This window comes from Silurus meridionalis, chromosome 13 (genome assembly GCF_014805685.1).
Source record: "Silurus meridionalis isolate SWU-2019-XX chromosome 13, ASM1480568v1, whole genome shotgun sequence".
In the NCBI taxonomy this organism is placed as follows: Eukaryota; Metazoa; Chordata; class Actinopteri; order Siluriformes; family Siluridae; genus Silurus; species Silurus meridionalis.
Window position 1 is genome coordinate 19,763,457 of NC_060896.1, and position 15,758 is coordinate 19,779,214.

Sequence of the window (15,758 nt, forward strand, 5' to 3'; positions counted from 1 at the left end):
TGATAACATTATAACATTATGACCGGTGATTGAATAACACTGATTAAAGATTTGATCTGATGTAAGGATTTAAATGAGTTTAATAAGGGCCAAATTGTGCTGGCTAGAGGACTGGGTCAGAGGATCTCCAAAACTGCAGCTCTTGTGGGCTGTTCCCAGTCTGCCATGGTCAGTATCCCTCAAAAAGTGGTTTAGGAAGGAACATTGGTGAATCGGCGACAGGGTCATGGGTGGCCGAGGCTCACTGATGCATGTGGGGAGAGAAGGCTGGCCCATGTCGTCCAACAGACGAGCGCCTGTAACTTAAATTGCTGAAGAAGTTAATGCTGTTAATGCTCGATAAGTCAGGGCTGTTTTGGCAACAAAAGGGAGACAAACACAATATTTGGCAGGTGGTCATAATGTTATGCCTGATCAGTGGTCATAAAGTTAAGTCTGGTCGGTGAATCATTTCCCTATCAAATGCTGCAAGTGTAGAGTCATCTAATGTAGATAATAAAGACTTCAAAAATCATTGGGACTGCTGCTAATGCTTAACAAGTTATTGTTGCTGGAAAAAAGATGGCACCAGCATACAGTTTGTGAATAAAAAAACAAGTCAGCAGAGCCAGTGTGATGCTCTGGCAAATGTTCTGCTGGGAAACCTTAGGTCCTGTCATACATGTACAGTGATGTGAAAAAGTGTTTGCCCCCTTCCTGACTTCTTATTTCTTTGCATGTTTGTCACACTTTAATGTTTCAGATCATGAAACTAATTTAAATATTGGTAAAAAAAATAACACAATTGAACACAAGATGCAGTTTTTAAATGAAGGTTTTAATTTTTGAGGGAAAATAAAAATCTAAAATTACATGGCCCTGTGTGAAAAAAAGTGTTTGCCCCCATTGTGTTTCTAGACATCATGCCGAGATAAAAAAAAAAATACAAAAACAAATTAGAAAGAAAGTAATTGAGATCTATCAGTCTGGAAAAGGTTATAAAGCCATTTATAAAGCTTTGGGACTCCAGAGAACCACAGCGACGACTCATCCAAGAGGTCACAAAAGACTTTACAACATCATCGAAAGTACTGCAGGCCCCAATTGCCTCAGTTAAGGTTCATGACTCCACCATAAGAAAGAGACTACTAAGCAAAAAGAACATAAAGGCTCGTCTCAGTTTTGCCAGAAAACATCTTGATGATCCCCAAGACTTTTGGGAAAATACTCTGTGGACTGACGAGACAAAAGTTAAACATTTTGTAGAGTGTGTGTCCCATTACACCCGGGTGTTAAAGTAACACTGCATTTCAGAAAAAGAACATCATACCAACAGTAAAATATGTTGGTGGTAGTGTGATGGTCTGGGGTTGTTTTGCTGCTTCAGGACCTGGAAGACTTGCTGTGATAAATGGAACCATGAATTTTGCTGTTTACCAAAAATCCTGAAGGAGAATGTCCGGCCATCTGTTCGTGATCCAATCCAATGATCCAAAACACACCAGCAAGTCCATCTCTGAATGGATGAAGAAAAACTAAATAAAGACTTTGAAATTGCCTAGTCAAAGTCCTGACCTGAATCTTATTGAGATGCTGTGGCATGACCTAAAAAAAGCAGTTCATGCTCCAATGTGGCTGAATTACAACAATTCTGCATAGATGAGTGGACCAAAATTCCTCCACAGTGCTGTAACAGACTCATTGCAAGTTATTGCAAACACTTGATTGCAGTTGTTGCTGCTAAGGGTGGCCCAAACAGTTATTGGGTTTAGGGGGCAAACACTTTTTCACACAGGGCCATCTAGTTTTGGGTTTTGTTTTCACTCAATAATAAAAACCTTCATTTAGAAACTGCATGTTGTGTTCACTTGTGTTATCTTTTACTAATATTTAAATTAGTTTGATGATCTGAAATATTAAAGTGTGACAAACATGCAAAAAAAAAAAAAAAACAGGAAGGGGGCAAACACTTTTTCTCACCACTGTAGATGTTATTTTGACACCTACCTCCCACCATAATCATTGTTGCAGAACAAGTTATACCCCTTCATGGCAACATTATTCCCTTCTAGCAGTGTCCTCTTTTAGCCAGATATTGAACCCTACGGAACTGCAAAAAAATATATTTCAGGAATGGTTTGAGGATCATGGCAAAGCTTTCAAGTTGTTGACTTGGCCTCCAAATTCACCAGATCTCAATCCAATCGAGTTGTGGAATGCACTGGACAAACAATTTCAGCCCATGGAGGTCCCACCTCACAACTTACAGGATTTAAAGGATCTGCTGCTCACATCTTGGTGCCAGACACCTTCAAAGGTCTTGTATAGTTAATGTCTCGATGGATTAGGTGGGTGGCGTTAGAGTTTTGACTGACAGGTGTATATTAATATATCAATAAGATTTATTTGTATTTCATATATTAACAACATCGTTGTTATATACATCGTAAGCTGAAAGAAATCACTTTGCCTTGTGGTAATACTTGCAGAAGTAGTATATGCACTATGGATGATAATATTAATAATAATTATCTTCAAAGACTAGAGTTTGTCCACTGACAATTCAGATGACGCTGCAAAATGGCTGCGCCTGAAATAATTATTTTTAAGGTGAATAGGGAACGAATTCAGACACGGTGCAAGCCCTCGGCACATGATGCCCGTTGCCATAGCGACTGTTGCAGAGCTTCCTGCACTGAAGTGGCCGGTGACTTTACAGCATGAGTGGCACTCATTTCAGCCAAACAAAAGCAATGTTTGGTATCATACAAAAAATAGAGGTGCACGGTCAATTATTAGAAAGTTAAAACGTGTATTAGAACACGTATTTTCCCAGTAGTCATAGAAAAAGTTCACCTTAATCCAGGTTTGCTTGTATCACCACCTAAATAACAAATGTTTAGTTCTCAGTGACTTCTTTAAAAAAAAAGAAAACATCAACCATGATCTCAGAGATATTTTTATTTAAATTTTTTTTGGAATCTTTCTGATCGTTTTTTAAATTAAATTGTATTGTTAAAATGAGATCATTGTAAGTCTGTCTAAATAAGGATGTTTGCTAAATGCTATAAATGTAAATGTAAATATGAGTGATCTATGAAGCAGGTCTATGCAGTGCTTCAATCCAAATATATACAGTGGAAAAAGTTAACTGATTATTTTAAAGTAATTTACTAGTAATGACGATGACAATCAAGTGTGGTCATTATTTTTTAGTGAATAGCTGTAAACATGTTTAGAGCAAAATACTGTAATATCTTACATAGTATAAAATAATACATAATCTAGTACATTTGGTTGTTTCTCAAAGTTTTTTTTTTTTTTTTTTTTACAATTAAGCCAGGGTAGCACTGAGGGAAAGGTTAAGGGTCTTGCTGAAAGACCCACCCATGATAATTTGTCAGTTTTGGGATTTGAACACAGGCGTTGTAATCTGTAAATCAAAGCCTTAACCTCTGAGTCCCTACAACTACCTACTCAAGCTTGACTGAATCACCTAATGATTGCATTGAATCAACACATCAGCTCCCTCTACTTTATTTGTTATCGCATTAAAGTTAGCGGGGAATGTTGTGGTATCGATGACAATTTGACATTCCTATTTGCCTTATGTGTCAGACAGCAGTCTTCTGGGAAATTGTCTACAGTAATAGACAGGATGAAAGAGAGAAGTGTGTGTGTGTGTGTGTGTGTGTGTGTGTGTGTGTGTGTGTGTGTGTGTGTGCTGCAGTATCATGACTCATATCCTCTATTGCCTGTGATAAAGCACTTTAAAGAATTAAATGATTCCACAAATAAATTTTAACGTTTTTCGGGGTTTTTTTTGCTTTTTTTTAAACATCCTGTTTTTATTAGATATAGATGTGAGTTGTAAATATGCTATACGTTTTCAGCAACACTGTTTTCACCAATAACATGCAAAGTCAATTAATGTATATTAAAATAAATAAAAAAGAATCCAGCCAATAACAAACTAAAAAAATCGTCAGGATTTTAATGCATATTTTAGAGTTGATCTGCTCCTGAAACAGTTAATAGCATTCAGAATTTCAGTAAGTATTAGGGGCCATATGTACAAATATTATTTTCTTACAAAAAGAGTCTATTTTTTTATTGAAACCAAATAGTTGGGATCAATGAATTTTTAAACAGAGGGATAAGGCATGGTTGACCCTCCTTCCATTGATGATGAAGAGTTACATGAATGAATAGGCAGTGATTGGAAAATGCTGTGAATCATAATTGTAAATTACGATTGTGCATCATGTGAAACATGCACTGATTTGTTCCTTTCATTCAGTAATGGCTGAAAGGCTTCACAATTACCAACAGCAGCCATTCTTAATGGTCTTAAGACTTTCGGATTCTACCTGCATCAATATCTTTGGCATTATATTATGAAAGAGAGATTTAACTTTGGTATATATCACTAATATGTCCGCATTTTTAATATCTTCAAATAGTCTATATTCTATATACATTTGTATATAAACTGGGCCATCCCCAAACATCAAATAATTGGTCAGGAAATGAGCAGGAATTCAACAAATAGTTAAAGCAACTTTATATGGAAACTTGTGGACAGCTTTTTACAGAAGGAAAAGTCAATGTTGTTTAGTTTTACAAAATTTAAACCAATATTGAGAGCATATTGGCAGACACCAAACTAACATACAACTGAGCATGTGAGGGTTAAGGGCCTTGCTTAAGGGGCACAGTAGGGACAGGTTGTTGGTGCTGTGGTGTGACATTTTTTTGACAATTGATTTGATGTTAAAAGCAAAAAGCTAAAAGCTTAATATTTCATAATTTTGTTCATGAATTATTTTTCCAAAAAGTGTATTTCTATTTAATCCATTTGGTCATGACTGCACCCTTGTTGTTTAAGTCAGTGAATAATTTGGTCATAAAAGAGATTTAAATGACAGTCCTGCTCTGGCAGCACAAAGGCTACTTAACTACACACCTAAAAGAAATAAATAGGCTTACCAACATGCATACTTGGACAATTCCTAAAGTCCAAAAATCCATATAAAAATAAAAGAATTCACAGATAACATTTTTTATTTTTATAGTTTTTATATTGTGGTTCCCTGGTGGTCTAGTGGTTAGGATTCTGCGCCCAGCCATTAGGGTTGCACAAGCCAGTGCACACTTAGTGCCGGTCCCAAGTCCGGATAAATGGGGAGGGTTGCGTTAGGAAGGGCATCCAGCGTAAAACGTGCCAAATCGAACATGCGGATCACGAATACGGATGATCCGCTGTGGTGACCCCTAATTGGAGAAGCTGAAAGAAAGCTTAAGTTTATATTTTTTATATACTGTCTTGAAAGGAAACTCTGGATTTGTCTGTATTTTATAGAAACTGCTGACTGTAAATGTGTGTGTATTCAGGTAAATCAGGAGAATGTGGTAAAGGTGGGTCACAGGCAGGTGGTCAACATGATACGGCAAGGTGGAAACAGACTCGTCATTAAAGTAGTGACAGTCACCAGGAACCTGGACAATGATGACAACGCAAGAAAGAAAGGTACACCTCAGACGCAAAGTTTAAGGGACAGACACAAATTCACACACATAAAACACATGTTTACACACAGAGAAGTACTTTTTTCCTGTGAAATGAGAAAAAAAGAAGACTATTTTTCTATATTTGAACATTTTTGAATAGTTTGAAGTGTTATACTTCGGGTGGGAAAGCTGACAACCTTCCCATGGGACCTTCAGCAAAAACTGTTTATTGAAAGTGCATTTAATAAACATATTGGAATAATTATTTTTCTAATATGATTATATGTGTCATGACACACCTGTCATAAAGTGTCTGACACCACAATAAGAACCGGGGATTTTTTCAATATTTAATTATTTATTTGCAATGTATGTTAAATATTTTAAATGTTTAAAAAATCATAATTCGGTGCTATTTCTATATGTTTCTATATGCTATTTCTGTATGTAAAGGTATATCTTATCTCTTATTATGTAGTATTGATCAGAACTGAACTGCTTTGTACAAAAACATCAGATTTATCCCTAATCTCAGATGACACCGATAAATTTGATCTAAAATGGATTAGAAGGTTTGGCACAACCTCAAGATTTTGCACACTTTCAGAGTCCATGCCAGCTCGAGGTGTGCGCTCTGTCATCAAGGCAAAACTGAGAAATGTCAAATACTAAGAAAATCTGGAATTCATGTAAATATTTGAAAGTTTCACATTTTACTCAAGTTGTTATATGCAATATAACTGTAAATTGTTGTATTCAAATAAAATGTAATGTAAAAAGGAAACATTTTCAATGCTCTCAGACTTTAGGATTTCACTGTATATGCAAAAAAAGTTGAAAAATAGAAGAGATGTAGGAGAATTCTTTACTATTTTGATGATAAACTGGGTCATTTTAACACTTACAGACCAGAGAGGTTAAGGACAGAATGGCAGCATCCTGCTGAAGGCTTGTTTGGCACCTGATGCTCTCTGAACCACCACATTGCAGCCATCTGACACTTTATACAGACAGAGTTATAAAGAGAGAGAGAGAGAGAGAGAGAGAGAGAGAGAGAGAGAGAGAGAGAGCCCATCTCTCAAATAACCTATATATTTACACTCTACACTATGTAATGACATATATGAGGCATAACGGACCTGACTTCTTATTTCAGATTGGTAATAAGGTGTTTAATTAATTAGTATTTTTTATTACTAACAGTAGCTCTGACAATAGTGCCAACTGCACATTAATAATTTATATTAACACACTTGCTCTAATATGTTATGGTTTCTATAGTAACAACATATTCAGGGCATGAAAGCAGATTGTGAGTTATCTGACACATTTTATTGAGCTGAACACAAACACATATGCATGCATGCTGTATTGTACAAAACAATTCTATTTGAATGCATTCGTGAATTATTGTGCATGAGCGAAATGAATACCGTACGCAGCTGTGATGTATTTCTTTTTTTCCGTTGAAAAAATGGTATATCTTGTAACACCTATCTGCAATAAAAGGCAAAATATATATATTTTCTTTCAATAAAACTGTATTATTATTATTTTTTATTATTATTAATTGTATTATAATTCTCTTTAGCCCCGCCTCCTCCGAAGCGAGCACCATCCACAGCACTATCCATGCGCTCCAAATCGATGACGTCAGAACTGGAAGACATTGGTAAGACACATACACACACTCAAACACGAACATACAATATGTACTGCAGATATGCAAATACACACAGAGATGCACATATACAGATTCTCATGCTCAGGCAGTACCGTAGATTAATATTCACTTATCCTCCTAGTAACATTCTTATATGCATACACACAAACACTTATTGAAGACAGGGGTGCAACTGCACATAGGGTATGCAAGATCATGGTTGGTACCCCCTTTCCCATCCCAAAAAAAGAATAAATCCACTACATGCAATGGCGCCTCCTATGTGCAGCGCCCTTATGCACTGCATATACTGCATACCCCATTTTTGCACCTCAGATTGTAGAAACAAACACAATGTGATGATGCTCCAAGAGATGCACTGAGGCATGTATACATTTAAAAAAGAGACACATTACAGACACAAGTGTGTACATTCACAAATAAATTGTATTTAGAATTTTATCAGTATTGTAAATGTTTGTTTTTTTATTTGAAGAGAACGTGATCTGGATTATGTTCAAGATGTACAGGCTCTTCAAACTAGACTAACTAAAAATGTTATTCAATTCAATTCAGCCCCAATAAATACACTTAAGATCTTTTTTTAGTGAAAGCATTCAGATCTGTATAATATCTCTTCTCTATCCTTCCTATTTTTTGTGCATTCAATCAATTCTGGTTTATTATAAGTAGTGGATAAAGGTAAGCAGGAGTGTCTTGTCTGCACATTTCACCACATACCATCTTGTTTATTTGGATTTAATGACCCTTGCATGATCACCAAGTTGTGTCGTTGCATTGTTGATGATATGCCACAATACTATATGTTTATTAAAACAAACTTCAGACCCCAAACATCTTTTTTATACATTTGGGGTAAATATAATTAGATGAATTATGTGTACGCTTTCTTTTTTTTTTTTTTTTTGGCAGAAATGTTCCTTTAATGGTGAGCTAGCAAAATGGCATGCAAGGTCTCCCTATGCACTTTATATTGTGTTTGGACTGTTCAGATTTACTTGCTTTGCTTTGTTGTGTCAAAGACCTTCTGATTTGGTATTTTTGTTTTTGTTTTTTGTCTTGGGACTTTTTTGCAAGAATAAAGTTTTACAATCTGCATATGCTAGTAGCTAAGCACTTATGGAAAACTTCACCCTGTCTCCCGCATATCAATACCTGTAATACATGTGATTATTTATCAGTGACTTATACTGTAGTTAGTTTCCTTAATCAACTTGTTGGTCTATTTTCAATTTGGTGGCATTTAAAATACCCAGGACCTATTGGTCTTGCTTCATCGCTACTTAACGGTTCATCTGTAGGCATTTAAGTTTGTTTGATATAATTTTACTGGAATAAGAGCAATACAGCACCAACCAACAGATTGCATCAGAATCATAACGCACATCACACATTACTGTGTAATCATATATAATGTGTTTCAGGGTGAAGCTTTCCTCTAATGGTACTCCAATACTTATCTTCTCAAGTGAGGTTATTTTAAAGAGCGGTACATTAAGCAAATGATTTTTAGAGAACAGACCGGCTTCTTGCTTGAAAAAAAGAACACTATTTGCTTAAATGGAGTCATATTAATACAGCAGAAGAAGCGCAATTACTTTACATTACATTACTTTACGTTACATAGCATGTTGATATTCTGTGGAGTTTACCAAATGAAATCTTTGTGGTGCTGCACGTGTACCCCTTTTTCTGGGTGCTGCGCAGTTCCCAGTTATGAGGAAAATGCAGATGAAGGCATGCTAGCCACAAAAATGCTGTTTGTTTTATTCCTCCATAATAATAGTAATATATACTATGGCTGTCAAATGTTTTGAATCAGCTAGTCTTTTCTCTTTAAGAAAGACATGCATATTCCTTTTGTTTATGTGCAACAAACTAGGCCATTTAACGGTATAAAATTTACCTTCACCAAATGTCAGGGATCCACCAGCCACACCTTCACTTAACCCACCTATCACTCCAAACAGCTCTCCTACCTACTAATCATTTACACCTGGCACTCATCAGCCTCCAGACTATATAACCTCCGTTCCCCCCCCAAGCTCATTGTCCGTTCTACAGTTTAGGCTGATGAACATTGCTGGACTACCCAAGCTATGTACACTACGTGTTTAGTTTGGTTTTCATAGTTTACGGGACTCTGTTTAGTTCTCTGAACTTCCTCTGGTCATAGTATTCACCAGGTTTTGCTAAACCTGGAGCTTAGCTCTGGTTTGCCATTTTCTGCATTTGCCCTTTGTTTCTTCATTAAACAACATGAATTGCACTTCGGTTTCCGGCACGTTCTTCCGCCTGACACCAAAATAATAATGTGAAAAATCCTACTTTATCATGAACATCTTTACACACTCTGAACATCTTTACACAGCTAAAATTCTTTGCCATAACTCTTGTAAGGCTTGCCAAAGGTGTTCTTTATTAGTTGGATTATTATATAGTATAAATGATTTCCTTCTGAGCTTGTGATCCAGTTCATCCCAACGCAGATCAGTAGGATTTAGGTGCAGTTACTGGTCTGGCCATTCCATTATACTGTAGGTAACATTCCAGCTGACTGTTTGCGCTCTAAATTACAAAATAAACTTTTTTTTGTTTGTCGCATTTAAACAAAAGGAATATGTCTCAAAACAAATAAAATATTAGTTTTTTTACATTTTGAAACGAACTGTACTTCCAATAATGTCTCTATTATTTCAACTTTTTACCATTTTTCCAAGAAGTGGTAGTGATGATATAAGCTTACTATTAGACTAACAGTCCTATTCCATTAGCTAATTTTTTTCGTTTTTTTATGATTTTAAGCCTTCACTGTAACAACTTGAATTAGCTGTTTAGATTTTTGATTTACTACCAACATTTAGCCCTCCTGCATAAAAAAATGACAAAAAAGATATGATTTATAAGAATTTCACCACCCCTGTCAAATACTGTTCAGCAATGTAAGTTTCAAAGATACATAGTTTCTACCAGTGATCTCTCTCACTAAGTCACTACAGAGAATATTCTTAGCTAGTTGTGAGAAGTACAAAGGAGAAGAGTATGACAATACGTATGTGAGAGTGTGTGTTTGTGTGAAGGATTCCTATCTTACTTACACTGATCTGTGCAGTATGATTTCCGCTCTTTTTCCAGCCACCTTGAGGAAAAAGAAAGGTGGTAAGTGTTAGCGTTTAAGTTTTAAGTCCCTATTAATTATAAGACCACACCCAACTTTTTTTGCATTCCTTTATTACATATTTATGTCACAGTTTGGTTCTTAGTTTATTTTTTAAATACCTTTAGACCGATATGAACAATAGAACAATAGCGTTGTAGAATTTGGAGTCATTCGGGTTTTGTTTTGTTTTGTGTTTCGTGTATACTACTTCATACGAAATGCTATAACAGTCAGACCTACTGAGCCTGAAAATATCCTCCTGGGGGCAAAATATTACGATTTGAATTATCTTAACAATAATATTCTGTTATTAATATGGAAAATGTTTTTCCATATATTTCCATTAAAAAAAGCTTTTTGGGTAAACCTGTGGACAGCTTCTTAAAGAAACAAATATATATGTTGTTCCATTCAGAGGGTGTAATTGGTTGGGTTGGTTGGAACCCAGACACATGCTGAATAAAGTTTTAACCTTTTGGCCCCCAGAGTGTAGAAGTGATAACTATACAATAGTTTGTATGATCCGTTGCAAAAACTCAACAGTTGTTCAGTTCTGGATGATTTCCTACCTGGATTTACATTTCACATTATAGATCATTTTTTAAAAAGAACCATATTCTGGGCAGTGGTGGATGAAGTACACAAACTATCTACTTGAGTTAAAGTAGAGATACACTTGGTAAAATAAGCCAGTAAAAGTAAAATTGCTCCTTTTAAACATTCACTTGAGTAAAAGTACTAAAGTATTTGCCTTCAAATGTAATTTAGTTTCCAATTACTATGATTTATTATGGCTATAATGTTCTATTATCATGTCAAGACTCTTTCATAATAAACTTAGTTTATGTGGAAAAAACTCTGTTACTCCAACCTATTAATAAAATGATATTAAAAAGTCAAACACTGATTGATATCTATTAAAATTATTATGAGCCCAAAACCTTCTTTTCAACTAAAAAAATTGCACAAGTAAGGCTACGGGTGTTGTGGCTAATTAGAGTCAGGAGGTTCTTCCATCATTTATTACTCTCAATTTTCTGCTTGCGGTTGAACTGACGCTGAACTGTATGTTGGGGATGAGTAGATACCACCAACAGTCTAACAGTGGCAAGGAAAAACTTCCTGAGATGGTATGAAGAAAAAAAGTTGAGTGAAACCAGATTTAAAAAGGAACCAATCCTTATCCGCGTGGCACTTAATGTCCATTCATTATCACTGTTGACGTGTCTTAAACTGTTTTAAATGCAAAACCGTTAATGCCAACTGTAGCCACCAAGCTGCCAAGCTTGGACCAAAGTGCAACACAAAACCACATAAAGTACACAACAATGTGAATTAAGCGTGTAAACAACAATAAAGAAGGATTACATTTCAATAAATAATGTTTTAACAAATACACAGAACAGTTCATGTTAATTATTCAAGACAACCAAACAGTGTAGTATGGAAAAACTAGCGCTACAATTATGGTGAAAAACTCTGGTGTGGTGTAGCAGCAATAAAAAATGTTTAGCCAATTTTGCTGATAAGCAATTCAGTACAGCTTGTAGTAACACCACAGCTGCAACCCAGTGGGATAATATGTTAAAAAAATTATTTCAAGCACAAAAAAGAGAAGGTTGCACTTAGAGCAGGAGCAGGAGCTGTACCACCCTTGCATTTAACTGCAGTTTTCCAAGCCAGTTTAATCTTAGGATCCGACCACTTGGTTTTTTTTGTTGTTGTTGTTTTTTGTATCTATATTCCATTATTATTTATTTTTGTTTCCCATGATATTATTTGGTACATATAGTTCTGACCTACTCCGTCTAAAACTGTATTACCAAATCACTACATATATATATATATAAATAACTGTAAGAAAATATATTTATCATATTCAGCACCTTAACTAAAAATATAGTAAATATAAATGAAATTAATTTAGTTTTTAATATTATAGAATTATAGTTAACCATCATATGAGACCTATTTCTGGTTGTTATTACTCATTCCAAGATGTTTTGAGGAAGTAATTTTACTTCTTTCTAGAAATAAATGCTTAAAATGAGTAAGGACAAGATTTTAAATAGGATTTATATTTTTTGGTTAGCTGTAGTCAAGAAATCTCTGCTATTTTATTTAGTGAAATAGGAAATAAGAAATATTTGTACCATAATGAATAAGAAAATACATTTTGCAATGATGTATATTTAACCTTGTTCCTTTTTTTCCTTTGTACATTTTGCACCGTATATCCATTGGTTTGTCCATTTACAATTAGGTTTTGATTACATTTTCTATCTAACAAATTGGAACCCACTTTTAGACAGAAGTGCATTAAATGGTCTTTACAGAATTGTAACTGCCAGGTGGATGCAGTTTATATCGAGAGGTTGTGAAAGTGGAATAAGAGTGAGAATTATCACATCAGGTTTTGCAGTTGATTCATACCTTATGTCAGCAAATACTCTCTCATGTGAAGGGATCAGTTTAATTCATCAGACAGCACAGATAATAGCAATATTAATAAGTATTAAAAAATATTTAAGCATGTGCTTTAAGATGTACCATGCACTATATGGATGAAAAGTATTAAGACACCTGAAGTTTTTAACCATATGTCTTCCTTGCTCAAAAACAGTTACCACAGTGTTGGAGGTACACAATTGTATAGGATGTCTTTGGATGCTTTAGCATAAAATTTCTCAATTGAACTAGGAGACCCAAAACCTGTTCAAGCATGACACCACTCCTAGTTTACTTTGGATTGGAAGATCTTGAGTGCCCTGCTAAAGCTCTAACCTTACTTAACACCTTTGAAATGAATTGGAACACTACCTGCATGCCAGGCCTCCTCACCCTACATCAGTACCTGACTTTACTAACACGTACAAATCTACACAACTACAGTCTAAAATCTAGTGGAACATCTTTCCATAAGAATGAAAATAACAAATAACTAAATAAAGAATGGGTTGTTCAAAAAGCACGTATCAATCATGCTCAGATGTCCACAAACTTTTGTCCATACAGTGTGCAGAATGACACTTAGTTCTTGTGTTAATTGAGTGTCATTTAAATGCCTGGGTTTAGGAATGCAAGCATGTAGGTATGTATCCACTATACAGTATAGAGTGTACAGTAAAGATCGTGTAAATCTATCTATATGTAAAGTCTAAAGGCGCTTGAGTTCGGCATTTTGAGCTCTAAATCATGCTTCTCTTCCCATCTCTGTGTAGATACTCAGTCATCTAATGTTGAGGGTCTGAAGAAGAGGATTGTTTTTCAAGTCACACTAAGTAATCACACAAAAAAAATGCATGGAGGCTTTAAACAAAAAAACAAAAGAATACATAATGAAATAGGAAAAAAAAACAGTGAATCACTCGCATGCAGCTCGGCGGCAGTGTCTAAAGCAGAGAGCGCAAACAAAATTCTACAGAGCTTGCACGGCTTTGTGGGCTGTATTCCCTTTTTTTTTTGTTTTATTACATTTATTATTGCTTTCAATTTCATCAAATGTGTCCTTTGATGAAAAGATAAAAGCAGCTTCTGGCATCATGAAGATTTTCCTTGTGTAGGAGTCAAAAGTTGTCAAAATCTTTATCCTGTTTTTCAGTAAGCAGTGTTTCTTTTCTTTTCTTTTTTTTAACTGTTGCAGATAAAGTGGACGAAGTGCCTCCATCCCAGAAAAACACAAGGGACAACAGCTCAGCGGACATGAGAGTGGCCACCATTAAGCCTCGTCCTTCCAGTCGCTGCTTGGTCACACCTACTGACTTCAATGTAATTCCTGAAATTGATCATATAAGCAGAAATGTGCTTATATGATTTGAAAAGTGTTTCAAATCACACCCCACTTTACACAATCACTATAGATGTGTCCCAAACCACATACACTAACCACTATCCACTCCTGTACATCATACCAAATAACAATTCCTTACAAACACAAATGCCTTATTATCATCAGTTCAATTGGTGCATTCCAAATTACATACCATATTCACTGTACACGTAAAAGTGATACGCAGTAGTGGATCCTCTGCTTAGGTAAAACTAAATACGTTTATTTTATTTTATACTGAATATATTATATATTGTTCTATTATGCAGGCCATGTATGAACGGCAAGGTGTAGCTGTCGTTCCTCCCACACTTCCTAGCGGTCAACAGGGGGCATTCTTGGGTGTAACAAAGGGAGCTATGAAAAGGCAAAAATCCATTGGTAAGCATAAGACAATATCATTTTATTATGGCTTAAAATATGTCATCAAGTTATCTACTTATGGTGAATATTTTACCTGAACCTAAATTGCATTTTAAGCATCCACTGAAGCATACTGTACATCAATACTTTTAGTGCACTGTTACAAGAACATTTGTTCACAATTGATGGTGAGTTGACAACATAAACAATACGATTTTTTTTTATCTTTTGTAGCAAAATTAAAAGCCCACTTCACTAAAAACAACTGGCAGCAACTGTATAGTATGTTCTCTTATACTATATTACTCTATTATTATATTGTATTATATATGTAAACTGATAACTATAACTATTAAAATATATATATTTTTTATTACAGCCATTTGTTACTGTCCTAACAGCATTACAGGCAAAGCTTTTTAAAATTAAATGAACATTTAGGCAATTTTCATTGGTAGGGTTAATCCTGGAGTGTTTGAGAACATTAATTCAGGTTTTCTATATAAATCTTCCATCTGTGGTTTGCTGATATTAGAAGGTAAAGAATGCTACTTTATGGACCATACCCAGGTCAATAATGCACATACACTATATGGACAAAAGTATAGGGACACCCTACTTTCCCAGCCATATGTGGTTTCCCAAACTGTTATCACAAAGCTTAAGGCACACAGTTGTACAGTAGCATGACATTTTCCCTTCACTTGAACTAGGAGACTCAAACCTGTTCCATCATGACTTTACTTTACTCGCTCTGACCTCAACTGTATTGAACACCTTTGGGATGAATTGGAACTCTGACTGCACCCCAGGCTGTTTCACCTTACCTACAGTAGTACCTGACTTTTCTAACACCCTTGTTTTTAAATAAACACAAATCTCCACAAGCACACTACAAAATCTAGTGGAACATCTTCCCAGAAAAATGAAGGTAATTATAAGAGCAAATTTGGACAAAATGTGGAAAGCAATGCTCAAAAAGCACATACCATACTTATGACAGGGTGTCCGCAAACTTTTGGCAATATAGTGTACTTTCATATGCCACACATTTTCGATCCAACCAGAAATTTCATGTGGTTCTATTTTTACACTTGTTGATTGCTATTCCCATGGCAGATTACACATTTTAATCACACAACAGGTTCGCTCTCACCAGCTGGGCCTAGTTCATTAAGTTCATCATTCAATCATTAAATTAGACTGATCTGCTTGCCACTCCAAATTCCTTT

General features: G+C 35.3%; 1 protein-coding gene across 1 annotated transcript in view; it reads left to right on the forward strand.

The window, feature by feature from the left end:
* LOC124395535 (SH3 and multiple ankyrin repeat domains protein 2-like) overlaps positions 1-15,758 on the forward strand; it is a 73,836-nt gene that overhangs the window by 48,265 nt on the left and 9,813 nt on the right. The window contains exons 16-22 of the mRNA XM_046864097.1: positions 5,374-5,509; positions 7,082-7,162; positions 7,847-7,855; positions 10,310-10,333; positions 13,556-13,615; positions 13,978-14,102; positions 14,433-14,544. Coding sequence (XP_046720053.1) covers positions 5,374-5,509; positions 7,082-7,162; positions 7,847-7,855; positions 10,310-10,333; positions 13,556-13,615; positions 13,978-14,102; positions 14,433-14,544 — 547 coding nt within the window. The remainder of the gene's footprint in view (positions 1-5,373; positions 5,510-7,081; positions 7,163-7,846; positions 7,856-10,309; positions 10,334-13,555; positions 13,616-13,977; positions 14,103-14,432; positions 14,545-15,758) is intronic.